Raw genomic sequence first — 25,714 nt, 5'->3', positions numbered from 1 at the left:
GGTGTTCCCACAATTTTATTTAGTTTATAGGCCTAAGGTATAAGGATTAATGAAATAAATAGTCGGGTTTTGGTTATCTCCTATTTTCCCTATTCTTTCTTTTGGGAGCAACCTATCTTTATTAGTTTATATCTCTGTTCTTGGATGACTTAAAATTATGATAAAATTCTGGACAACAATAGACTTCGATATCTTTCTGTGACCACAAGAATCACCCTGATAGCTATTTTGGTTATGAAGTGATGAAAATCATAATTCGGTGCACTTGTGCTGTCTGAAGCCTAGAACAATTTCTGTTGTGCACTATTTTCGTCTATCTGAACTATAGAATTTGGAAAAGTGTTCTATAGGGAAGTTGTGGATAATTTTATAATCTTTCCAACGGTATAAGATACAACTTTATTGGATTAACAGAATGAGAGTTACGGCTGTTTTACTATGCTTCTATTTTCTTGTCCCGCGAGGAAAAAAATCGAGTTGTGTGTTCTTAGATATGCACATGCGTTCCTTTTGATGTCAGAAGGCCATTAGGATAGCCAGCATACCAAGAAGAAGATGTAAGCTACCTTTTTTGTGTCCCCTAGTTGATCTTTTCTTAAGGGGGGTAGCCAAGTTGAAGGAGATGCAATCTATACTTTGGTGTCCCCTAGTTTATCTTTTCTTAAGGGGGGTAGCCAAGTTGAGGAAGTTGCAAGACAAAGGCTTCATACGTTCTGGTGCTTCACTTGGAAGTATAGGTTATGTTCCTAGATGAGACATCACTATCAAGTGCAGGTGTCTTTGCTAAGGATGTGTTACTTGTTGGATCAAGGAGCTCGGGTATTTTCCCATATTGGTTATCACTTCAAGTTATTAACAATTGGGAGTCAATCTTCAACATGCCTAGGATAAGTTGGTATGGATGACATAGGAAGGAGATGTTGGACATCTACAGTTGATTTAACGAAGACTCAGAACATCTCAATGTTTCACTGAGTTAGCAAGTGAGTTTGTTGAAGGAAGTTCTCTTCTTGGGAAATGTTATTTTCAATGGTAAAGAAATAAGGAGAAGAACTCGAGAAAAGCTAATGATGAGTTTGGTCGTAACCTACCCAAGTATGTAAGAGTGACGTGGAGTTCCTTGGAATAGTAAGATCCTATCAGAGGTTCAAGGGAAGTTTATCCAAGATCATCAAGATATTGGTAGAGCTACCGGAGAAGCTTTTAAGTTAGTTTAGATCAAGAAACCTCAGGTAAGTGTTTGAGGGAGTCTAAGAAGAGGTTGAAGTAACACCTATATGATAGCTTTGCGAGATCAGAATAAGAGTTCTCTATCTTTTGAGAAGCATCGTATCTAGGTTTAGTACGCGTAAGAAGGAAAGTACTGGCTTATGGATTAAATTAACTAAGAAAGCATGAGTTGAACTACCTAACCTATTATTTGGAGTTATCCATTGTGAAGCATGGAACAAGAATCTACAGGACATCTTCATTAAGTTGGTCTTGAGCTTGTGATATCCTCATTAGAATGAGATTGATTATGACTTAGAAAAGTGCTATTACTTGATGGAGCAAAGTCATATCCGATGCCCTTAGCAAAGGAGAGTTATGCTAAGAAGATTCAAACAATACCAAGGACTAAGAATTGTATTCCAAGTTCGAGCAACTTGACTGGAATCATTAATATTTTGAAGATTGGTAGTATAATTTTCTTCTGACCAAGAGATTCATCAGGCTTCGTTGGAAGGTGGATATTTTAAGAAAGAGAATTGGTATTAAAGGAAAGGTGGCCTAGTGATTGGAGTTACCTGAGAATTGTTCAAGGTATCTATCAAAATCTTGGAATCAGTTTGGTAAGTTACTTGGAGTAAGGTCAACCGGTATGCAAAGTAAAGTGAGATCCTTATCAAGACGATGGAACTGCACGAGAAAGTAAAGAAGAATCCAAAGATGGAGTATCCCTATCTCCTAGACGACGTCTTCCAAATCTTGGGGACAAGATTCATCTTAAGGGGGTAGAATTGTAACACCCTAAAATTTGCCTCTTTGAAAATAGAATTAAAATGATTTATTTATGAATTTTATGCTCATGAAAACATAGGAAAATAAAATTTTTCATTAAATTAAAATTCATCATAAGGAGTAGCAACATGGATGTGCATACATGCCGGTGCATTTGATTTATTGCAATGAGTGGTTGAATCCAAAACTCAAAATGCTTTTGAAAATGGATTTGAAATGAAAGAAAAGAGAATTTGAAAATAAAAGAATTTAAAAAGTTGTAAAAATTATTTTTTGGAAAACTTAAAAGATTTCTCATTTTTATTTGAATTGAAAAGAGTATTTTAACCATATTCAAATTTGATTTGGTTTATATTTGAAATTGGTTTTGAAAAGAAAAAAAGGAAAACTCACTCTCTCCCCATTGTGCCGGCCCGCTCAGCCCCGTAGCGGCCCAGCACCACTTCCTTCCTCCCCGCTTGGCCCGGCCTGCTCCTGTTTTTCTTTTTGCCCTGCAACCCATCTCTCCCACTTTCCCCGCTTCGCCACGCGCCCGCTCTTGGGCCGGCCCAGCAAAGCCATGTAGCTGTCTCGCTCGCCTTCCTTCTCCTCTCTCGCTGCCACCCCGACCCCATCTATCAGTGGGGTTTTCTTCCTCCTCGCGTCGCAACCACACCGGACTCTACCACCGCTGCCATGGAGTTCATCTTCGTCTCCACTTTGCCGCGCCTGGCGTGACCCGCAAGCCAGCCCCGCCCATAAATAGCAGCTCCCAGCGCACCACCTCCCTACCAAACCCTAGCTCGCGCTGCCTCGCCTCAAGCCGCACCACCGCCGTAGAACCCTAGCTCCGCCGTCGCCATCTGCTCCGCGTGTGACCCATGCCCTTCTGTGCCTCACCGTCGATGATAAGTTCCTACATGAGTTCGGCGTGCTCTGCTCTCTCTCTCTCTCTCCCGGTGCCTTCCCTGTGTCGTAGCATGGCTCGTAGGTATTTTTTCATGAACAACGGTGAGAGTCTCGACGTCGGCAATGGTAGCCACCGCGCGCTCCCTGTTCAGGCACCGAACTCATCCCCAAGCCGCCCCATCCGTCTGATCTCAATCGGACGATCTCAATTAGAGCATACCCCTTCGCTTCATAATTTGTGCACCGTAGACCCATGAACCCTGCCCAAGGTGACACCTCAGCCGGCCCACCACTAGCTTACCAGCGTGGCCCAATCCCTTTCTGCCATGCGTCATCCACGTGGACAACGACCGGGTCAACCCCGCCAGCTCTGGCCATTTTACAAAAGAGACCCTGAGTTTTTATGAAATCAACCTGCCGTCCTGAGTAGTTCAAAAATAATTCAATCAATGCCCCTAGTTTTTATGTTTTGACCCCTGTGTTTTTCCAAAAATGACGCCCGGTCCATAGGGCTGTTTTAATTCAGTTTTTAATTATTTTTAATACGAAATTGATTTTAAAATATTTACAGAATTGCCATTGATCTTATTTTATGCATAGTTTCTTTGTTTTAACTCTGATTTGATCCGTTCAACTTGCGTTAGGTCCGTGATTCCATAATTTACATGTTCAAACTACTGTTAGATATATTTTCAACTTTTAAAATTCAAGGTTAGATTTAATCTATTATTTTATTAAAGAAAATCTTATTAATTCATATCTTCTACGTTTTAGCTCTGATTTGATCTATTTGAGTTGCGCTAGATTTATTGCAATGAGATCTACGTGTTAGTAACAATGTTTATCATGACACTATTTCTAGAATTTCATGGTTTAAATCATAACCTAAATAATAAGTATGCAACTGGATTTTATAAATAAAATATGATTTGTTTTACTTTAGTTTTATAATTCAAATCTAAATTTAACTTAATTCAATTTATATTATTTATAAAGTATCTTATATATATATATATATATGAATTTATATAGATAAAATAAATAAAGACTATAGTTTTCTTTTCCACGTGAAAAGTAAATCTTTCGGTAGTTGTATCTTTTTCATTATAGCTCCGATTAGCGTGCCTCTCACGACTGTATGTTTATAGCGATGTGTTGAATCGTATTTTAAACTCTTTTACTAATTTTTCTATGATTGGTGTATTGTTCTAATGTAGATGTAATTGTATGCTATGCATGTATGTGTATGGATGTTTGTGTGGTGTTATACAATTACGTCCAGTCGATGAGATATACGTGGTGATCAAGAAGAAGAAGAAGAAGAACGTTGAAGATTAAAACTTACCAAAGGAATGGTGTTTAAGGCAAGTATAGCATAGGATCTTTCTTGTTGTCCTATACACCTTTACTCATTTAATTCATACTTACGCTTGCTTTATTTTTCAATTATTTGGATAAAAATCCTGGATGGGTACTAGTTTGCTAGAGTTTGGAGGAATTAGGCTTGTGATCAACCAGTCAGTTGTCCCTGTGGATTGGACTCTTTACCCGAAGATCAGAGTTGTCTTTCCACTGTTTGCTATCTAAGATTATATTCTTTATACTAAGTACGTTATATATTGAGCATTGTCTTTCGATATTACCCTTATTTGTAGCTATATATGATATTTGACTTCCTGGGCTCACATATGGTGTGTATCTTGTTTGTTCTTAAAACCGGATGCTACACTTTCTTTGCATCCCATGGATGACCATTCACTTTTAGGCTTGGTTTTAGTTAAAGGTGTCTATCAACTATGTGATGTTTTAGGTGTCTATCAGCTGTCCAATTTTTATTGTATGCTAAATTTGTCCCGCCTTTCTTTATTTATTAGGACTTGTTTAGATAAATCCATCATCTCCCAACAAATGTGGATTAGCTAATTTCTCCTGATCAGTTTCTCTCGTCCACTCCAATGAACGCGAGGTGAATGGCTTTATTAAAACAAACCTGAGAAATTAAATCCACTAGCACATTACATGATGAGCAAATAATCACGTTTATGGATGGAAAGAAGCATCAAAAATCATATTGATTGCAGTTTGCAAAGCTTGACCTCTTCTCCATGCTGCAAGAACAACGGGTTTCATTCAGATGTAACTCTTTCTATCTCTCTTCATACAAATAAAACTTAGATGAAACCCTAACTAAGACTGGTCTTTAATATTAACAACATTTATATATCTAAATAAGTTTATATTATGATACTAATTGTGCACCATGAAATTAATATTTTATATATCACGATTCCTATGTATCAGGCGAATGATTTTTTTTAGTCCTGTTCAGTCGATATAGCTCTGCTGCTTGCTTCTTCCTGCTTTCGCCCAACCTGCGGACCACAGGCGCATAGACCAGTGGGCGAGCGGCCGCGTGTCCTGCGGTGGAGCCTCTCACCTTGCTGCATTTGACTGCTACATCGGTGGTTAATGACTGTGCATCCTTGTCTTTGTAGGCGATGATCAAATTCAACCACTGTAAAGCATCGCCTGAGAGATTGACTGCATTTTCAACTTTGATTATCTATCAGCCATTCAATCAAAACTGCAAATGCTTAACTTTTTCGAAAAGGGAGAATGACACCCTTTGTGAGACAGAGAGGGAGTACGACTATACATTATACATGTTCGATCATCATCTGCCCCCGTTAAGCACCCAAGACACGTCGTGGTTGGATATATTTCCCGTCGCCGGCGAGCCGTAGTCGCCATATATGTTTCCCGTCGCCGGCGAGTGGTAACCGCGGGTTCCACGCGAAAAGTCGGACGTAGTCCTGTTATACTCCTGCTGCGACAGAACTGGAAGCGTCACATCCTCGGATTGCAGGACGTTCATGGCTTGCACAATTGACGGTCGCACGCTAGGCTCCGGGTGCGCACACCACAGCCTGACCACCAACACGCGCTGCAGCTGCCACTCGCAGAGCCACCGTCCAGCAGCTGCCTGGCTTTGGTCAGCAGCCTCTTGTCCACCGCTTCCACAAGAGCATTTCTGTTGTACAGGTCCCAGATCCACTTGAGTAGCGGGATCACCTTGCCGGGGTGCTCCATCTCCTGCTGCCGTCCCGTGACGATATCCAGGAGGACGACGCCGAAGCTGTAGACGTCGGACTCAACGCTGGGGCGCCGAGTGCGGATGAACTCCGGGTCGATGTACCCGGCGGTGCCCATAACGACCTGCGTCGTCCTTGGCCCGGCTCCATGGTCGACGAGCCTGGCCAGGCCAAAATCTCCTAGCTTTGTGCTGTGTGACGAGTCGAGTAGTATGTTGCTGGGCTTCATGTCGCCCTTGCAGGACGCACTGATCCCACTCCGTGTGCAGGTAGCGCAGCGCGGAGCCTAGGCCAAGGATAATCATGTATCTGTTGTTCATCATCAAAATTAACAAGTACTAGTTAACACAGAAGCAATGAGAGGATAATAGCCTTCTAAGTAGCTACTAGTACTGGAAAGACGTAGCAGCAAACTGTGATTTTTTTTGTTTTGAGTGACTGTAGTACCTCTCTGGCCAAGATAGCAAGCTGTTGTAATTGTAAATAAAGGTGTCTGTCAAGGCTGCCTTCCGGCACAAGCTCATAGACGAGCAAGAGACCCTTGCGGCTGTCACACCAGCCTAGCAACCGCACGAGGTTCCGATGCCGCAAACGGCTTATGATCTTCACCTCAGCCTCAAACTCCTTCCTTCCCTGCGCCGATGACTCAGCCGCCGAGAACATCTTTATGGCCACCGCACGGTCTTGGTCACCGAGGCTGCGCCGGTACACGTTGCCGAAGCCCCCACGGCCGAGCTTCTCCTCCTCGGCGAAGTTGCTCGTGGCAGCGGCGAGTTCGTGGTAGCGGTACCTCCTAGGGCCCACCCCTCTCTCGAATTCAGCTTCCGTGATCTCGAAGTTATTAAGCCATTTTTTTATTCAAATACTAATTAGTGGTTGGCTCAATATTGATCCAAACGAGGCCAAAACTGAAACTACTTTGCAGCATGGTGAGGAGCATTTTGCGATCATGTAGCGTGTATTTGGTTGAGTTGGGTAAAATACATGCATGGCAGAAACCCACAATATCTTTGGACTTTTCAATTTCCAATATCAAAATGAAGTTAACTGTGTACAACGTATCTTGTCCACATGTTCACATGGAAAGAGTTCAAACATTCCATACGGCACGGCGAAAACATGTACTAGTAGGGTGACCGGATTGCCGTCTCGGGTAATCACATCCATCCAAGTCCAACCATTCCGTACGTTATGTCCATCAGTGCACGTTCATATACTTCATACTAACATAGGAGAAGCGGAAAGACCACTATATAATCCCACGCACCACGAGACTAACCTCAAACCATCAAGCAAATCAGAGCACAGGAAATAAGAAAAACAGAGTGCCAGCCTGCGAGGAGAGCCTGACCTTTTTTTTTTTTCAGGCTAGCAAAGATGACCACTGCCGGAACTGTTGCCACCATGGCGATGTTCCTCCTGGTCACGCTCTCTGCTTCCCAAATGGCGTCCTCCCTCCGCCCCCACGCTGGCCTCGGGCTCGGCACATGCCGCCCCAGCGGGTACCTCCCGGGCCGGTCTGGCAATTGTGAGAAGAGCAACGACCCAGACTGCTGCGAGGACGGTAAGATGTACCCGCAGTATCGCTGCTCGCCGCCGGTCACAGCCAGCACCAAGGCAGTGCTGACGCTCAACAGCTTTGAGAAGGGCAAGGACGGCGGCGGCCCATCAGAGTGCGACAACGCGTACCACAGTGACGAGGAGAAGGTTGTTGCGCTCTCAACGGGATGGTTCAGCAACATGGCGCGCTGCGGGCACCGCATCAAGATCACAGCGAACGGCAACTCCATGTATGCCAAGGTGGTGGACGAGTGTGACTCCGTGGATGGCTGTGACGAGGACCACAACTTTGAGCCGCCATGCGACAACAACATCGTCGACGCGTCGCCAGCGGTGTGGGATGCCTTGGGGCTCGATCAGAACGTCGGCATGGTAGACATCACCTGGTCCGAGGAGTGAACATCGGCTGCATGTTTCCTTTGTTGGTGAGCGGTCCCGTGCTGTGTATATTTCAGAGTAGGGTGGTTGGCTCGTGGCTCATTGCCCTATACGTACTGTACTGTATCCCATTGTGTGTGTATATATATATATATATATATATATATATATATATATATATATATATATATATATATATATATATATATATATATATATATATATATGGAATAAAAGGTGTCATTCATCTTCTAAATCAGTCTATCTAATCTAGCTAGAAGGAATTGGAATGATAGTAAATTAAGTTGCTTTTGTACTTATTTTCAAACCATTCATCACCTCTTCTTTGAATGTTACCATGCTAGATTTTTGTGGCATGCTTTACATATTGTGTTTGTAGTGCCTCCTTTGAGTGTGGAACGGCAACTCCATGTATGCCAAGGTTGTTTATTCAATAGGTGAATTGAGCGTAGCTCAGCTGGTTGGGTTCGTTGTAGTGAAACATGCCCACTCGGATTTAAGTCCCCGACTTAACACGGGTGCTCGCATTTTTCTGGATTTTTTTTCCAGGATTTAACGGCGCTATTTTTCAGTGGTAGGTGAAGTGTCCGTCGATAGCGAGACGCCTGTGGTGACTTCATCAATCTCGAGATTTGTCGGTCCAACTCAGTTCTTCGAAGTTGCTCATAGGGGTAGGGTGTGCGTGTGTGCATTTATAGAGGTGAGTGTGCGCTCGTGTATGTGAGCATCTGCTTCTGTAATTGGGTCTCGCAAAAAAAAGTTGTTTATTCAATAGAGATGGCGTAAACAAGGATGCGATAAGTACATTCTCTACTGGTGACCGGTGCTGCAGGATTTTGTTGGTCTATATGGCTAACAAGGAATGATAGAGTTTTTGATAAATCTCAAACTAAAAAAGTATTTGTAGGTTAGGTCCGATATAGGGCCCAATTGCAGCATAGTGAAGAGAGAAAAGACTAGATTATACAAACATGTTGCAAGCTGGAGTGCAGCGATGGCTTTCTTTGCATCCCATGGATGACCATTCACTTTTAGGCTTGGTTTTAGTTAAAGGTGTCTATGAACTATGTGATGTTTTATGTGTTAAACTTTGTAATAAGTTTGGTCTAATTCCTCTATTGAGAGGATGAAGTTGGATGTTTAATTCCAATATTAAAAAATCTACGGGTCTACAGCGGGCCGGCGCTCATAGCATGACATCATGCCACATCGTTAATAAGCTAGCATTTCAGCTGTCCAATTTTTATTGTATACTAAATTTGTCCCGCCTTTCTTTATTTATTAGGACTTGTTTAGATAAATCCATCATCTCCCAACAAATGTGGATTAACTAATTTCTCCCGATCAGTTTCTCTCGTCCACTCCAATGAACGCGAGGTGAATGGCTTTATTAAAACAAACCTGAGAAATTAATCCACTAGCACATTACATGATGAGCAAATAATCACGTTTATGGATGGAAAGAAGCATAAAAAATCATATTGATTGCAGTTTGCATAGCTTGACCTCTTCTCCATGCTGCAAGAACAACGGGTTTCATTCAGATGTAACTCTTTCTATCTCTCTTCATGATGAACCAGCCAAGTCACCAAATCCAGTGATGTGTCACAGTATCAAATACAAATAAAACTTAGATGAAACCCTAACTAAGACTGGCTTTAAATATTAACAACATTTATATCTCTAAATAAGTTTATATTATGATACTAATTATGCACCATGAAATTAATATTTTTTATATCACGATTCCTATCTATCATGCGAATGATTTTTTTAGTCTTGTTCAGTCGATATAGCTCTGCTGCTTGCTTCTTCCTGCTTTCGCCCAACCTGCGGACCACAGGCGCATAGACCGGTGGGCGAGCGGCCGTGTGTCCTGCGTTGGAGCCTCTCACCTTGCTGCATTTGACTGCTACATCGGTGGTTAATGACAGTGCATCCTTGTCTTTGTAGGCGATGATCAAATTCAACCACTGTAAAGCATCGCCTGAGAGACTGACTGCATTTTCAACTTTGATTATCTATCAGCCATTCAATCAAAACTGCAAATGCTTAACTTTTTCGAAAAGGGAGAATGACACCCTTTGTGAGACAGAGAGGGAGTAGGACTATACATTATACATGTTCGATCATCATCTGCCCCCGTTAAGCACCCAAGGCACGTCGTCGTTGGATATATTTCCCGTCACCGGCGAGCGGTAGTCGCCACATTTGTTTCCCGTCCCCAGCGAGTGGTAACCGCGGGTTCCACGCGAAAAGTCGAACGTAGTCCTGTTATACTCCTGCTGCATGCGACAGAACTGGAAGCGTCACATCCTCGGATTGCAGGACGTTCATGGCTTGCACAGTTGACGGTCGCACGCTAGGCTCCAGGTGCGCACACCACAGCCCGACCACCAACACGCGCTGCAGCTGCCACTCGCAGCCACCGTCCAGCAGCTGCCTGCCTTCGGTCAGCAGCCTCTTGTCCACCGCTTCCAGAAGAGCATTTCTGTTGTACAGGTCCTAGATCCACTTGAGTAGCGGGTGATAGACTTAAAACAGATCACAACGGATCGGGTTCGGATCGGGTGGAGTCTCCGTGCACCCAAAATCGAAACCCGAAATCGAAACCCGAATCCGCCCCGAAAACCGATTCGGGTGGAAATCCATCACCAAAACCAAACCCACGGATACCCGAAACCCGAACGGATACCCGAAACCCGAATGGATACCCGAAACCCGCGGATATATATACACATATTCACATGTATAAACAAGAGGCAACAAATAATAAATATTTTCATGAGTCAACTTTAAATAAATTTAATAATCTAAGTAAACAAATTATTATTAGTATATTATAAAACATGAGTTTTAATTCTAAATGATTTATTTCGGATATCCATTGGATATCCACGGGTGGAAAACCAAACCCGAAACCGAACCCGATTGGTTTCGGGGCCCCGAACCGGAAAACCATGGGTGAAAAACCATCCCCAAACCCGAACCCGCAGAACCCGAAACCCGTGGATACCCGCACCAAACCCGATCCGTTGCCATCCTTATCTAGCATGTGTACTTGTATTTGTAGTAAACAACGAGTCCTAGAACATCTACCAGTATGAGATTAATAGATAGAGTGAGAGGGAGAGGGGTGAAAGAAGTGCAAACCATCGGCCGCCTTCGAGGAAGACGGGCTGGCCATCGCGGTGCTTGGTGAAGACTCGGTGGAGGCGCTATGTCGAAGGGCGGCGGTGCAGTGGCGGCGTTGGCCGGTGGCGGTGCTTTCCGTCACTGGCTGTGCACCCTCTCTTAGATCGGATTAGGGTTATGTCGGTGGGGCGACGGTAGCTCGTTCAACCTCGTGATTTGAGCCGCTGGCCCCCACCTTTCTTTTATAGCATAGTGTGACAGGGGCCCACCAACCATGTAGGGTTAGGCGCCCCCGATCAGGGTGCGGATCCAAGGGCCCAATTGGGCCAATTGGATACAGATAATCTAACATTCTCCTCCTTGATCTTACCTTATGACTTAAACTCAACTTACTTATTTTATCTTGTTCCCATTCCATCACAGATCAGTGCATAGAGCGTGCCTCATCGTCATGCTCAGTTGCCATTAGATTAAACAGCTACAATGCACCTCCTTGTTTTTGAAAGAAATTCTCAACTATGCCCTTATTATCTCGGAATCATAGGCTTTCCCTTAAACTCATGCCGGCTAAGTGTTCTCTGAACACGCTGGGTGGTAAACCTTTTGTAAGAGGATCCGCGAGCATCTTTTCTGTTCTTATATGCTCATGACTAATTATATGATCCCGAACTTTATCTTTCACAACATAATACTTTATGTCAATGTGTTTGGCAGCACCACTTGATTTATTGTTGTGAGCATTACATACTGCTGGATTATTATCGTAGTATAACTTGAGTGATTTATATATATCGTCTACCACTTTCAACCCGGACATGAATTTCTTTAGCCAATTCACCTGCCGAGTGGCCTCATAACATGCTACAAACTCGGCATATATTGCGGACGATGTAGTGATGGTTTACTTTGAGCTTTTCCATGATATAGCTCCTCCTGCGAGAGTAAATATGTATCCTAACGTGGATTTTCTTTCATCTCTCGCATAATCAGAATCTGTATATCTCTCTATGTGCAGGAAATCAGATCTTCTGTACGTTAGCATGGGACCCTTCGTACCTGGTAGATAACGCAAAACTTTCTTTACTAATTTCCAGTGTTCTATTCCTGGATTACTCTGATATCTGCCAAGCAACCCGGTAACAAATGCTAAGTCATGATGTGTACACACTTGAGTATACTGTAAACTTTCGATAGCTGAACTATATGGAACCGCTTTCATTTGATTGATCTCATATTGGTTCCTGGGACACTGAAATTCCTGATATCTGTCGCCCTTGACTATGGGAGCAGTGAAGACTTATAATTTTACATACTGTATTTCTTTAGAATTTTTTCTAAGTATTCCTTTTGTGATAATCCTAAAACCCTATTTTCTCTATCTCGGTGAATCTCTATTCCTAGGATGAACGAAGCTTCACCAAGATCCTTCATATCAAACTTTGAGAACAAGAACTTTTTTGTTTTTAGTAGTAGATTAACATCACTGCTAGCGAGCAATATGTCATCTACATATAAGACTAGAAAAATATATTTCCTATTCTTGAACTTTGCATAAACGCAATTGTCCTCTATATTTTTTTGAAACCTAAACTTTTTTATTATATTATCAAACTTCAAATACCACTATCTTGAAGCTTGTTTTAATCCGTAAATGGATTTCTTTAGACGGCATCCCATACGTTCTTTTTCTTCCACAACAAAACCTTTTGGTTGTGCCATATAAACATTTTTCTCTAGATCCCCGTTTAGGAATGTCGTCTTTACATCCATCTGATGTAATTCTAAGGTGTAATGTGCTACAAGCGCCATTATGATTATAAAAGAATCCTTACATGAGACTGGAGAAAATGTCTCATTGTAATCTATGCCTTCTCTTTGCATGAAACCTTTCGTCACAAGTCACGCTTTAAATCTTTCTATATTCTCTTTGGAGTCATGTTTAGTTTTGTAGACCCATTTACAACCTACTGTCTTGGCTCCTTTAGGAATTGTTTCTAAGTTCCAAACTCTGTTGGTTTTCATTGATATCATTTCATCTTCCATGGCTTCAAGCCACTTGGATGAGTGAGCGCTTCACATGGCTTCTTCAAATGAGGTGGAATCACCCTCCATTTAAAATTCCTCACATTCATAAACTTTTTAGTCATCAGGAATGGCTGATCTCCTAACTATTTGAGACCTTCTAGCGGCCTCGTTAGATGACACTTGTTCTATATGAGGCCGTTGTTGCCCTTCCTCATGTGTGACAATGGGTTCTAGGGGATCCTGAAGGATAGGTTCCTCATATTCATTCATTGTTGCCACAGGAGAACTAACAATAGGTGTTGTAACTGCAGTGTCTTGCACTGTTGGTACAACAACAACAGGTAGCATGAAGAATGGCTCCTGAACCATAAGAGTGGGCACGTATACCCGCTTCTCTTTGAAACTAATTTCACGCGCTACCATGCTCTCCCTGATCATATCATCCTCTAAGAAGACAGCATGTCTTGTTTCTACAAACTTCATTTGTCTGTCAGGACAATAGAAGCGATAACCTTTTGACTTTTCTAGATAGCCAATAAAATGGACTGTCTTGGAGTCCAGCTTCCCTATGTTTGGGTTAAATACTTTTGCCTTAGCTGGACAACCCCATACACGTAAATAGTTTAGTGAGGGTTCCTTTCTTGTCCACAACTCATACGGTGTTTTGGGCACCGACTTACTTGGCACTCGATTAAGAATATGAATGGCGGTTTTTAACGCCTCCATCCATAAATTTATCGGTAAGGTAGAGTAACTTATCATGCTTCACACCATATCCATTAAGGTACGGTTGCGTCTTTCAGCTACTCCATTCTGCTGAGGCTTGCCCGGTGTAGAATACTGGGCTACTATGCTATTTTCTTATAAGAACCTTGCAAAGGTTCCAAGAACTTGGCCATATGGGGTGTGTCGACCGTAGTACTCTCCCCCACGGTCGGACCTTACTACCTTAATCTTTAAGTTGTGCTGATTTTCTACTTTAGCCTTAAATATTTTAAATTTATCCAATGCTTCCGATCTTTTCTTAATTGGATAAATATAGCCAAAACGAGAATAGTCATCTGTGAATGTTATAAATGAATCATAACCATCCACACTCTTCATAGGAAAAGGACCATAGATGTTTGTGTGAACTATTTCTAAAATTCTTGCGCTTCGTTTGGCATCTTTCTTTATTTTCTTAACGTACTTTCCTTTTATGCAATCAATGCATTGCTCTAAATCTAAAAATTCTAAAGGTGGAAGAATTGATTTCCTAATCAATCGCTCTATTCTCCCCCTCGAAATATGGCCTAAATGACAGTGCCATAATTTTGAAGATACATCATGCACTCTCTTCCGCTTATTTGTTGCATTCATAGACAAAGAGACATTCTCATTCTCAGTACTTACATCATTCACATTCTCAGAAAAGTGATAATAAATAAAGCTTATCTTGTCGGAAGGCAAGACCAATACATTTATTATTAATCACAATCCTACATTTGCCATTACTAAAATGGCAATCATATCCATCATCATCTAAACGTAAAACACTTATTAAGTTTCTTCGCAAAGAGGGTACAAATAGAATATCTGAAAGCTTAAGTAGAAAACCATCAACTAACTCTAGAGAAAGATCTCTAATGGCTTCAACTTCAGCTTCAACTCCATTTGTTTCTTTAATTCTTCTTTCTCCTCTTTGTAGGATCCTCCTTGTATGAAATCCCTGTAATGAATTTACAACATGAACAATTCACCTGAATCAATCCACCAAGTAGATTTTGCATAACTTAAATACATGGATTTATCTATGAATGTAATGAAATCCTCACCTCTCTTCAGAAGGTTCTTCAGGAAGTCTGGACAGTCTCTCAGGTAGTGTCCATGCTTCTTGCACCATTTGCACTGATTCTTTTCAACTTGAGCATTGGAGTTCTTCTGATGGTGCTCAGTCTGAGGAGTTTTCCCTTGAGGTTTGACATTCTTATTGAAGTTCTTTTTCTTGTCATTCACAAGGTTAGCAGAGTCACCCTGTAAGGATTTTAGCCTCTCCTCTTCTTGAACACACATTACGATGAGCTTCTCTATGTCCCACTTACCGAACTGCACGTTGTAGTTAACAACAAAGGTTTCATATTCCTTTGGCAAGGAAGCAAAAACCAAATGAATCAAGAACTCATCCTTGATCCCCAAATCCATTGGCTTTAGCTTCGAAGCCGTGTTACTCTTCTTCAATATGTGCTCTTTGATACCGCCACCAGTATATTTCTCATTGAACAATTTTTTTATCAATGTACTGGCATAAGCCTTTGAAGAGCCAGTGAACTGACTCTCCACCTTCTTAAGATACTTAGTGGCAGTATCATAGTCTGGGATACACCCCCTTATAGCATCTGAAATTGTGGACTTAGCCACCATCAAGCACTTGAGGTTTAAAATGTCCCATTTCTGGCGTTGGAGATCATACTTCATCCGCACTTCTGCATGATCTCGCTACTGAGCAGTCAAATCAGCATCAGACTCGTTTTTTCCCTCACTAGGTCCACTGGCTTAGTAGGACACGGGGAGGTAAGCGCTAGGTCATTTTTAGATAGCGCAAGTGCTACCTCATACTTCTCTCGCCATACCCTATAGTTGCCCCCTTCATGAGGTGGTATGTGCGAGATGAATGCCATTGGGTTGAGTCCTGAAAAACACCGTCAGAGATAGTGAGAAAATTATGACATCATAATTGCATGCTTTAATTTAACATTGGTCAAAATTAAAACATACAACATTCTTATACACTAATTCTACATCACAGTTGGGCAGAAATAGAATTAATGCATGAAAAACTTATGAATAGACATTATAATATTGTTATTATCAATGTCGGTCAAAAAAATAACAATATTATAATTTATTGACTAAAAATGACTACTCTTCAAATTAAATTCTCTCGTTGGTTTAAATTTAATTAGAAGATGATAAACTTTGACATTGCAGCGGAAACATGAAAAAAATCATTATCTATTTTTTAGAAGCATTAAACTTTTCTCAACTATTCTCTGAAAAATTATTCTGTTGGTTCAAATTTTAACAGAGATTTTAAACTAGACAAATATCATCAAAAATTGCTTCTGAAAAAAGAATAAAACTTAAACTCGTAGAATACTGTTCATGTGGCCCAAGCATCAAAACGGCCCAGCTAGCTCTACTTTCGCGCGCGCTGTGCCTTCCCAGGCCGCAACCTAGGCCTGGACCAGCAAAGCCGCCTGCCGTGCGCGCCCGCCTAGGCCGAATGTTGGCTCGTTCGCTGTCAGCCATTCATCTGCATCGGATCGTCGAGAGCGCGCGTCGGCCGAACAAAACCCTAGTGTCGTGGTGACCCCCGAAACCCTATCTCATTTTGACTCCCTCCATCTCTTTCAGCACAGCAGCGGCGAGTGAAAGAGCGAGAGCAAAGAGAGGTGATGGCGTCGGCGCGCGCGCTCCACAGCAGGTGAGCGTGCCGCCATCGAGCGGTCTGGACGACGGTGCCCAGTTCCTCACACGCGCTGCGGTGAGAAGCTCCCAAAACCCTAGATCTGACCGATGCCGCCGCAGGTCCCCTCGTCGGAGCGCGCGCTCCCCAGTGGGTGAGCGCACCACCGTCGAGCGGTCCTGTGATGGTGCCCTCGGCCGGGCTCGTGCGCAAGGCGGTGAGCGAGGCTCAGCTTCTCCCCGCGCGTCGACGAGGTGACGGCGGAGGTTTTCCCCGCATGACGGTAGGAGACAACCCACGCGACGGTGGTGGTGATGCGCAGCAGAAGAGTCCGGGTTGGTCCTCATCTCCTTCATCCGATCTGTTTCTAGGGTTAGGGTTTTCTAGGGTTAGGGTTAGGGTTAGCTACTGTTCTTCTTCCTTGAGGTGTCTACGTGGGTTGGGGTTAGGGTTTGAGATCCTTTTCAAAACCGACACCCTTTCTTACTTCTTTTCTCCACCCGATTTGCTTTTAGGGTTCGATGAACCCTTTGTTTATATCCAAAAACGAATCTATCACCTCCTTCTAAATGCTGCTACTCGGTTTTCTTTTCTGATAGGCGAGATCTATACCTAGTTAGGTGACTGATACAATTGATAGACTTAAAATAGGATCACTAGCCATAGATCTAGCATGTGTACTTGTATTTGGAGTAAACATCGAGTCCTATAACATCTACCAGTATGGAATTAACGGATAGGGTGAGAGGGAGAGGGGTGGAAGAACTACAAACCATCAGCCACCTTCGAGGAAGATGGGCTGGCCATCGCGGTGCTTGGTGAACACTCGGTGGACGCGCTATGTCAAAGGGCGGCGGTCAGTGGCGGCGTTGGGCGGTGGCGGTGCTTCCCGTCACTGGCTGTGCACCCTCTCTTAGATTGGATTAGGGTTATGTCGGTGGGGCGACTGTAGCTCGTTCAAGCTCATGATCTGATGGGGGCACCGACCATGTAGGGTTGGGTGCCCCCGATCAGGGTGTGGATCCAAGGGCCCAATTGGCCGTTGGATAGAGATCATCTAACAGCAGGATCACCTTGTTGGGGTGCTCCATCTTTGGCCGCCGTCCCATGATGATCTCCAAGGGGATGACGCCGAAGCTGTAGACATCGGACTCAATGCTGGAGCGCCGAGTCTGGATGAACTCCGGGTCGATGTACCCGGCGGTGCCCATAATGACATGCGTCATCCCTGGCCCGGCTCCATGGTCGACGAGCCTAGCCAGGCCAAAATCTCCTAGCTTTGTGCTGTGTGACGAGTCGAGTAGTATGTTGCTGGGCTTGATGTCGCCCTTGCAGGACGCACTGGTCCCATTTCGTGTGCAGGTAGCGCAGCACAGATCCTAGGACAAGGATAATCATGTATTTGTTGTTCATCATTGAAATTAACAAGTACTAGTTAACACAGAAAGCAAGAATAATAGCCTTCTAAATAGCTACTAGTACTGGAAAGACGTAGCAGCAAACTGTGAAATTTTTTGTTTTGAGTAACTGTAGTACCGCTCTGGCGAAGATAGCAAGCTGTTGTAATTGTAAAGGTGTCTGTCAAGGCTGCCTTCCGGCACAAGCTCATAGACGAGCAAGAGACCCTTGCGGCTGTCACACTAGCCTAGCAACTGCACGAGGTTCCAATGCCGCAAACGGCTTATGATCTTCACCTCAGCCTCAAACTCCTTCCTTCCCTGTGCCGATGACTCAGCCGCCGAGAACATCGTTATGGCCACCGCACAGTCTTGGTCACCGAGGCTGCCCTAGTACACGTTGCTGAAGCCCCCACAGCCGACCTTCTCCTCCTTGGCGAAGTTGCTCATGGCAGCGGCGAGTTCGTGGTAGCGGTACCTCCTAGGGCACACCCCTCTCTCGAATTCAGCTTACGTGATCTCGTGCAGCTTCTTCCATATGCATCGTTGGCGCACAATGCAGCCGACGACAGCGTAGACCAACAACACACAAAAAAGCTACTACCGTGGGCATAAGCACAGGTAGTAGCCGCCACCATCGTCGCCCTCCTATGCTGGAGCTTGTGGCTCCTGGTCCTAGAAGAATAAGCTACTGCTTTCCTTGTGTGAACACAGCAAGGGAAGGCGACACCGAACTAGCCTCCTGCTGTGATACTGTAGCCGCTGCAGGTACAGGCGCTGCATGGCTCACCTACAGCACTGTAGGCACATGCAGTGGTCGACGCAGAGTCAGCCCTGTATGTTATCTAGTTCCTGTAGCAGCATGGCAGCTGTACTAGGACTAGAAGCATAGAGTTGTATAAATAGGATACCACGACAACTCAGTAAAGAGAGTTCAGATTTGCCATCTCACAGACAGGGCTTCGGCCAACGCTGGTGTCTTGTATTGTGCGTGCATGCTCTGTTCTCCCTCTTCTTCTATCTCTGGCCATAGTGTGTGGTTGGGCAATGTTTGTTTGTGGTCGGCACGACTAGTGGCTGCTCGACAGCACTAGTGGGTGCTAGGCAAGACTGGTGAGTGGTTCACTCACCTGAGCCGGTGATCCTGTGGGCCAACAAGTGTATCGAAGTGGTACAAGTGCTGTCTCCAGACTAACCACTAGCGATGATGGGCGGTTTGGAAGTGGGCAACGGCAGTGGCACTGCTGTGGCTGTCCAGCCACGACTAGAGGTCGTTGTTCAAACGGTGCGGGAGGTCAGCGGCACCAGTTGGCCGATGCTGACTCGCACCAATTATGGAGAGTGGTCGGTGACCATGAAGGTCAAGCTCAGAGCTCGATGGCTCTAGAATGCTGTTGACAAGGGCATCGACTATGAAGAAGATGACATGTCAGCGTTGGAGGCTATCCTCGCTGCTGTACCGGTGGAGTACAGGGAGCCATTGGGGACGAAGAGCTCGGCTAAGGAGGCGTGGGAGGCTATCGTGGCGATGCGCTCGGTTCCGACCGCGCAAAGAAGGCGATAGCCCAGCTTCTGAAGTAGGAGTACGCCAACCTTAAGTTCAAGGATGGTGAAACGATGGAGGACTTCTCCCTCTGCCTGCAGACGCTCATCAGCAAGCTGAAGAGCCACGGCGTCACCATCGACGAAGAGGAGGCGGTCTCCAAGTACCTCCACTCCATGCCGGCAAAGTACATCCAGATCGCTCTCTCCATAGAGACGATGCTGGACTTGTCCACCCTCACCATTGAGGATGTGACAGGCCATCTGCGGGTGGTGGACGAGCGCCTAGAGCAGGCGACAGCAACGAAGGACAGTGGGAAACTTCTGCTGACGAAAGAGGAGTGGGCTACTCGGAGGAACTCCGGGAAGGCAGCCTCCTCCAGCTGCGGTGGCGATGGCAAGCGCCGCGGCAAGGCTTCTTTGGAGAAGAAGAAGCAGATCGACCCCAACGCCTACCGATGTTGCGGGAAGATGGGCCATTGGGCACGGGAGTACCCAAACCACAAGTAGGACAAGAAGGCTAAGGCTCATCTAGCGCAAGCCAGTGATGAGGATGAGGCCACTATCCTGATGGCGACGTTCTGTGCACTGCACGACATCGAGGCCGAGGAGAAGGTGGAGGTGATGGCGGTGGAAGGACCTGGGAAGGCCCTGAAGACTGTCAACCTCGACGAACCACATGCCCAAGTTTACCTCGGACGTGTGGGCGCCGACCAGGAATAGCGGTGGTATCTAGACTCTGGTGCAAGTAACCACATGATGGGCTCCAAGGAATCCTTCTCCGAACTCGACGGCAATGTTACCGGTACGATGAAGTTTGGTGACGACTCAAGGGTGGCTATCCAAGGGCGCGGCACCATTATCTTTAGATGCCAAAACAGGGAGCACCGCGTGCTAACGGATGTATATTACATCCCGCAGCTGTGTTCCAGCATCATCAGCATTGGTCAGCTAGATGAGTGCGGTAGCGAGGTACTGATCAAGGACAGAGTCCTTAGGATCAGGGACTAGGAGCAGTGACTTCTTGCCAAGGTAAAGAGGTCCCTGAACCAGTTGTACCTGCTCAACCTAAAGGTAGAGCAGCCGGTGTGCCTAGCGGCAAGGCACTCCGAGGAACCATGGATGTAGCATGCCCGGTTCAGACATCTCAGCTTCGACGTGCTTGGTCGGCTGGAGAAGATGGTCCGAGGGCTACCCCACATCAAGCATGGAGGTGAGCTGTGCGACAGTTGCCTGGCCGAGAAGCAGAGGAGGCTACCTTTCCCAAAGGCGGCCAAGTATCGCGCGAAGGATGCTCTTGAGCTCGTCCACGGCGACCTCTGCGGGCCGATCACGCCTGCTACATGCGGTGGTCGATGGTCCTTCCTCCTACTCATGGAGGATTGCAGTCGCTACATGTGGCTGCAACTCCTGACGAGCAAGGATGAAGCGGCGGTGGTGATCAAGAAGTTTAAGATGCGCGCAGAGGCCAAGAGCGGCAAGAAGCTCCGCGTGCTGAGGACTGATCGCGGTGGTGAATTCACTTCGGTGGAGTTTGCCATGTACTACTCGGATCAAGGTGTGGGGCAACACCACACCGCGTCGTACTCACCACAACAGAATGGCATGGTGGAGCGACGGAACCAGACGGTGGTCGGCATGGCCCGATCCATGATGAAGGCCAAAGGTATGCCGGCAAGGTTCTAGGTGGTGTTCATCCTCAACCATGCTTCGACCAAGGCCCTGACGGGCAAGACGTCGTTCAAAGCTTGGTATGGGCGCAAGCCGAGCGTGTCCTTCCTCCGGACATTCGGTTGCATCGGCCACGTCAGGGAGACGAAGCCGAACCTCACCAAGCTGGAGGACAGGAGCACACCGATGGTGTTCCTAGGCTACGCGGAGGGTACCAAGGCATACCGGCTCTACGACCCACGCGGAGACAAGGTCCTTGTCTCGCACGACGTCGTGTTCGACGAGGAGGCGGCTTGGGACTAGAACAGTCCGAGCATGGGGGAAGCGGGAGGCTTCACCAGCACCTTCGTCATTGAGCACTTGGTCATCCACAGGAGTGGAGACACTGGGGAAGAGGTGCCGAGCACTCCGACGGTAGAGTTGAGCACTCCTGGGGCAGTGCCGAGCACTTTGGGAGGAATGCCGAGCACTCCGAGAGGAGTGTCGTGCACTCCTGGAGGGATGCCGAGCACTCCGGGAGGAGTGTCGTGCACTCCTGGAGGGATGCCGAGCACGCCAGGAGTGGTGCCGGGAGGTTCTGCAGTGGTGGCGACCACTCCAGGACGGGTGCCGAGCACTCCCGTGGCGGAGCCAAGACGTCTTACAGTGGTGTCGACCACTCCAAGACTGAGGCAGGACACTCCTATAGTGTGGCCGAACACTGCAGGAGTTATGATGAGCTATCCAGAAGTAGTGTCGAGCACTCAAGGTGCTATGCCAAGCACTCCGGCGGAATAAGGAACTCCATCAACACCGATTGAGTTCGCCTCACCTCCCGATGACATCACTGAGTTTGTGGATGCCTTCCACGAAGGTGAGGAGGTACGATTCCGCAGGCTGGACGACATCGTCGACGGCATAGGTCCCTTAGGTCTGGCGGGTAGGCTGCTCAACGACACAGAGCTGCTACTCGTCAGTGCAGAGGAACCACCCATGTTCGCGCTAGCCGAGCGCGATGGAAACTAGCGACGGGTGATGCTGGAGGAGATGAAGGCGATCGAGGAAAATGAGACTTGGCAGCTCGTCAATCCACCTCCAGGATGTCGTCCGATCAGCCTGAAGTGGGTGTACAAGGTCAAACGGGACGAGCTTGGCGCCATTGTCAAGTACAAGACGCGTCTCGTCGCCCGAGGCTTTGTTCAGCGCGAGGGCATAGACTTCGAGGAGGTCTTTGCGCCAGTAGTGTGCATGGAGTCGGTCCGATTGCTACTTGCTTTGGCATCAGCAAAGGACTGGCATGTCCATCACTTGGACGTTAAATCGGCCTTCTTCAATGGCGAGCTGGCGGAGACGATCTTTGTCAGGCAATCTCCAGGTTTCACTATCAAGGGAGAGGAGCACAGGGTGCTCCGACTACGCAAAGCGCTCTACGGGCTGCGGCAGGCCCCTCGAGCATGGAACGCCAAGCTTGACGCCATGCTGGGCGAGCTTGGGTTTTAATGGTGCGCAAACAAGCACGCGCTCTACACGCGGCGACGGGGGAAGAAGGAGCTCATTGTCGGCGTGTATGTGGATGACTTGATCATCACCGGCGCACGCACAGAGGATATCAACGGCTTCAAGCGCGAGATGGCGGCTCGTTTTCGAATGAGCGATCTCGTCGCACTCTCCTACTACCTCGGCATCGAGGTGAGACAGGGAAAGGAGAAACTGACGCTCGGTCAGAGCGCGTATGCCTCCAAGCTATTGGAGAGGAGCGACATGGCTGAGTGCAAGCTATGCGTGACTCCGATGGAGGAGCGGCTGAAGCTGATGAAGGCTAGTACCACGGCAAAGGTAGATGCAACACTCTACCGGAGTATTGTTGGTGGTCTGCGCTACCTAGTCCACACGAGGCCGGACATTGCGTTCACCGTGGGTTACGTCAGTCGCTTCATGGAGGATCCTAGAGAGAATCACTGGGCTGCGGTGAAGCGGCTACTGCGCTATGTCAAGCGGACAGTAGATCATGGGATCATCTTCCCAAAGACCGGTGAGAGTAGGTTGCAGCTCACTGTGTTCAGCGATGCAGACATAGCAGAGGACATCGACAGGCGATGGAGCACCTCTGGCATGCTCGTCTTCCTCGGGTCGGCCCTAATTTCATGGTTGTCGCTGAAACAGAAGGTGGTGGTGCTATCTACGTGCGAGGCAGAGTACGTAGCGGCGGCCACAGCGGCGTGCCAAGTTGTATGGCTACGCCGGCTGCTGGGCGAGCTGACCAGCGTGGAAGCTCACCCACCAGCACCAATGGTGGACAACCAGCCCGCCATCGCCCTCGCGAAGAATCCGGTTATGCACGACCGGAGTAAACACATCGACGTGAAGTTCCATTTCCTCAGGGACTGTGTCGATGGAGGGCAGATCGTCATCGAGTTCGTCTAAACTGGTCGGCAACTCGCGGACGTCCTCACCAAGCCGCTCGGACGACTTCGACTCATGGAGCTGAAGGAGATGATCGGCATAGAGGGTGTATAAGGGATAGCAGTAGGTTTAGGGGAAGAATTGTTAGAATAAACTACTGCTTTTCCTTGTGTGGACACAAGGGAAGGCGACGTCGAACTGCCCCTCTGCTGTGATACTGTAGCCGCTGCAGGTACAGGCGCCGCACGGCTCACCTACGGCACTGTAGGCACATGCAGTGGCCGGCGTAGAGTCAGCCCTTTATGTTATCCAGTTCCTGTAGCAGCATGGCAGCTGTACTAGGACTAGAAGGATAGAGTTGTATAAATAGGATACCACGGCAACTCAGTAAAGAGAGCTCAGATTTGCCATCTCACAGACAAGGCTTCGGCCAACGCTGGTGTCTTGTATTGTGCGTGCATGCTCTGTTCTCCCTCTTTTTCTATCTCTGGCCATAGTGTGTGGTCGGACAATGTCTGTTCGTGGTCGGCACGGCTAGTGGCTGCTCAACAGCACTAGCGGGTGCTAGGTAAGACTGGTGAGTGGTTCAGTCACCTGAGATCCTGTGGGCCAACTGAGCTGATAGACCAGGACAGCACCTGGTGCAGGTCGATGCAGTATCCGGTAGCAGCAGAGAAGCCGATCGCCACCTCCTCTGGCAAGCTCCCCTTCATATCCACCCGGAAGCTAACATTGTACGGTTCGCCGTCGTCGATCTGGAGAAGGGCTTCTAGAATACCTGTGAGGTTGTTGACTTGTTGTAGCTGATCTTGGCGGTCATAATGGCATCTTCAGAGAACATGGCCCTTGGTCACATTCACGTAGGCCTTGGAGTAGATGGAATTGACGTCGATACCAACATGGTTTGGAGTTTTGTCCCACTGGTCATTGAAGAAAGTATCAAACTCCACAGCGACGACCCGGTCGTCACCGGTGGCGAAGACATTGTTGCTGTCATTGAAGAGGGCGAGGTTCAAACCATAGCAGTTGGGGGGATCATGGACGGGTAGTAGGAGAGGAAGAAAGCCATTCCGTCGCCACTCTCGTTGCATCTTTGGTAGGTGGTCTCGTCTTTGGGCTTGATTTGGAACGTGAAATTGGAGATGAAGCTCGCCACCTCGCCGGTGCTGCTATCCCACAGGGCCACCGGGCGCGCATATGATGCACGCCCGACGCTGAAGGGGTCGCCTCTGACCTCGTTCTTTGTTAGCTCAAGAACGCCAGTGCCCATACGGGTGTCATGCTCGCACCTTAGCTCCGCATCGCATGGGTCACCGGAATTAGAGAAGTTGAAGCTAAAGGACAGTGAGCTAGAACGAGGTGCATGGATCAGGAGCAACAGAGAGAAAAGACCAATGGGCATGAAGGAAAACTTGCGAGAGCTCGCTGCCGCCATTGTTTTTGTTTATTTGGACTCTGGAGATCGAGAACGGGGGAGCACACCGGGATTCTAGGAGATGGCTGTCGTACTGCCTTCTCGGTCGCCAGTTGTCTGTTAGAAGAGACCAACCCCCATTCTTATGTAGCCTCTTTTTCCTTGAAATGTATGTGGTTGAATTTTCTTATTTTACTTTAAGATCCATGTGTAACATTAAATTTACACTACTATAGTTTTTTTTTCACTTCCCCTATATTTCCATGTGCCTAAATTTTAAGATGATTTTAGGCAATACTCTTGTAAACCAACTAGCACAAATACATTGTTACTTTTGTGATTTGTTATTTATCTCTGTATCATAACATTATTAACATATCAAATTTTTGTTCTTGTTTAACTATAGAAATAATTGTTAATTCTTAATTATCTTTGTGCCAACACAAATCAGATTTTATCGGATTAGGGTTTTGTCTAACAAGTAATTTATTCTTAGAACCAAAAACTAGAGATTATGTTTACATAAATGGCAACTAACTAAAACTGTAATTTTAGTATGAAAAATATACAATAACCGTCGCATGAAAGGAAGCTTTTAGCAAGTCTCTTTTTCCTTGAAAGGTTTGTGTGGTTGAATTTTCTTATTGTACTTTATGATCCATGTGTAACTACACTGAAGTTTACACTATGTATAGTATATTTTTTCCTCTGCTTTTATGAAATGTGAGTGTCGAATTTTAATATTTACAATTTGTGTATTCTG

At 46.2% G+C, this 25,714-nt stretch overlaps 1 protein-coding gene and 1 pseudogene across 1 annotated transcript; one reads left to right on the top strand and one right to left on the bottom strand.

Annotated features, from left to right (window-relative positions):
• Positions 1-5,563: 5,563 nt before the first annotated feature.
• LOC136530674 (L-type lectin-domain containing receptor kinase IX.1-like) lies at positions 5,564-24,972 on the bottom strand (annotated as a pseudogene).
• On the top strand, positions 7,286-7,968 carry LOC136530680 (putative ripening-related protein 5). Its single transcript, XM_066523400.1, has one exon. The coding sequence runs from the start codon at positions 7,359-7,361 to the stop codon at positions 7,938-7,940; it is 582 nt and encodes a 193-aa protein (XP_066379497.1). The 5' UTR covers positions 7,286-7,358; the 3' UTR covers positions 7,941-7,968.
• Positions 24,973-25,714: the final 742 nt, after the last annotated feature.

The sequence above is a fragment of the Miscanthus floridulus genome, unplaced genomic scaffold (assembly GCF_019320115.1).
Source record: "Miscanthus floridulus cultivar M001 unplaced genomic scaffold, ASM1932011v1 fs_175_1, whole genome shotgun sequence".
Classification (NCBI taxonomy): domain Eukaryota; kingdom Viridiplantae; phylum Streptophyta; class Magnoliopsida; order Poales; family Poaceae; genus Miscanthus; species Miscanthus floridulus.
Note: the sequence above shows the minus strand (reverse complement) of the source record. Positions and strands in the feature narration are given on the sequence as shown.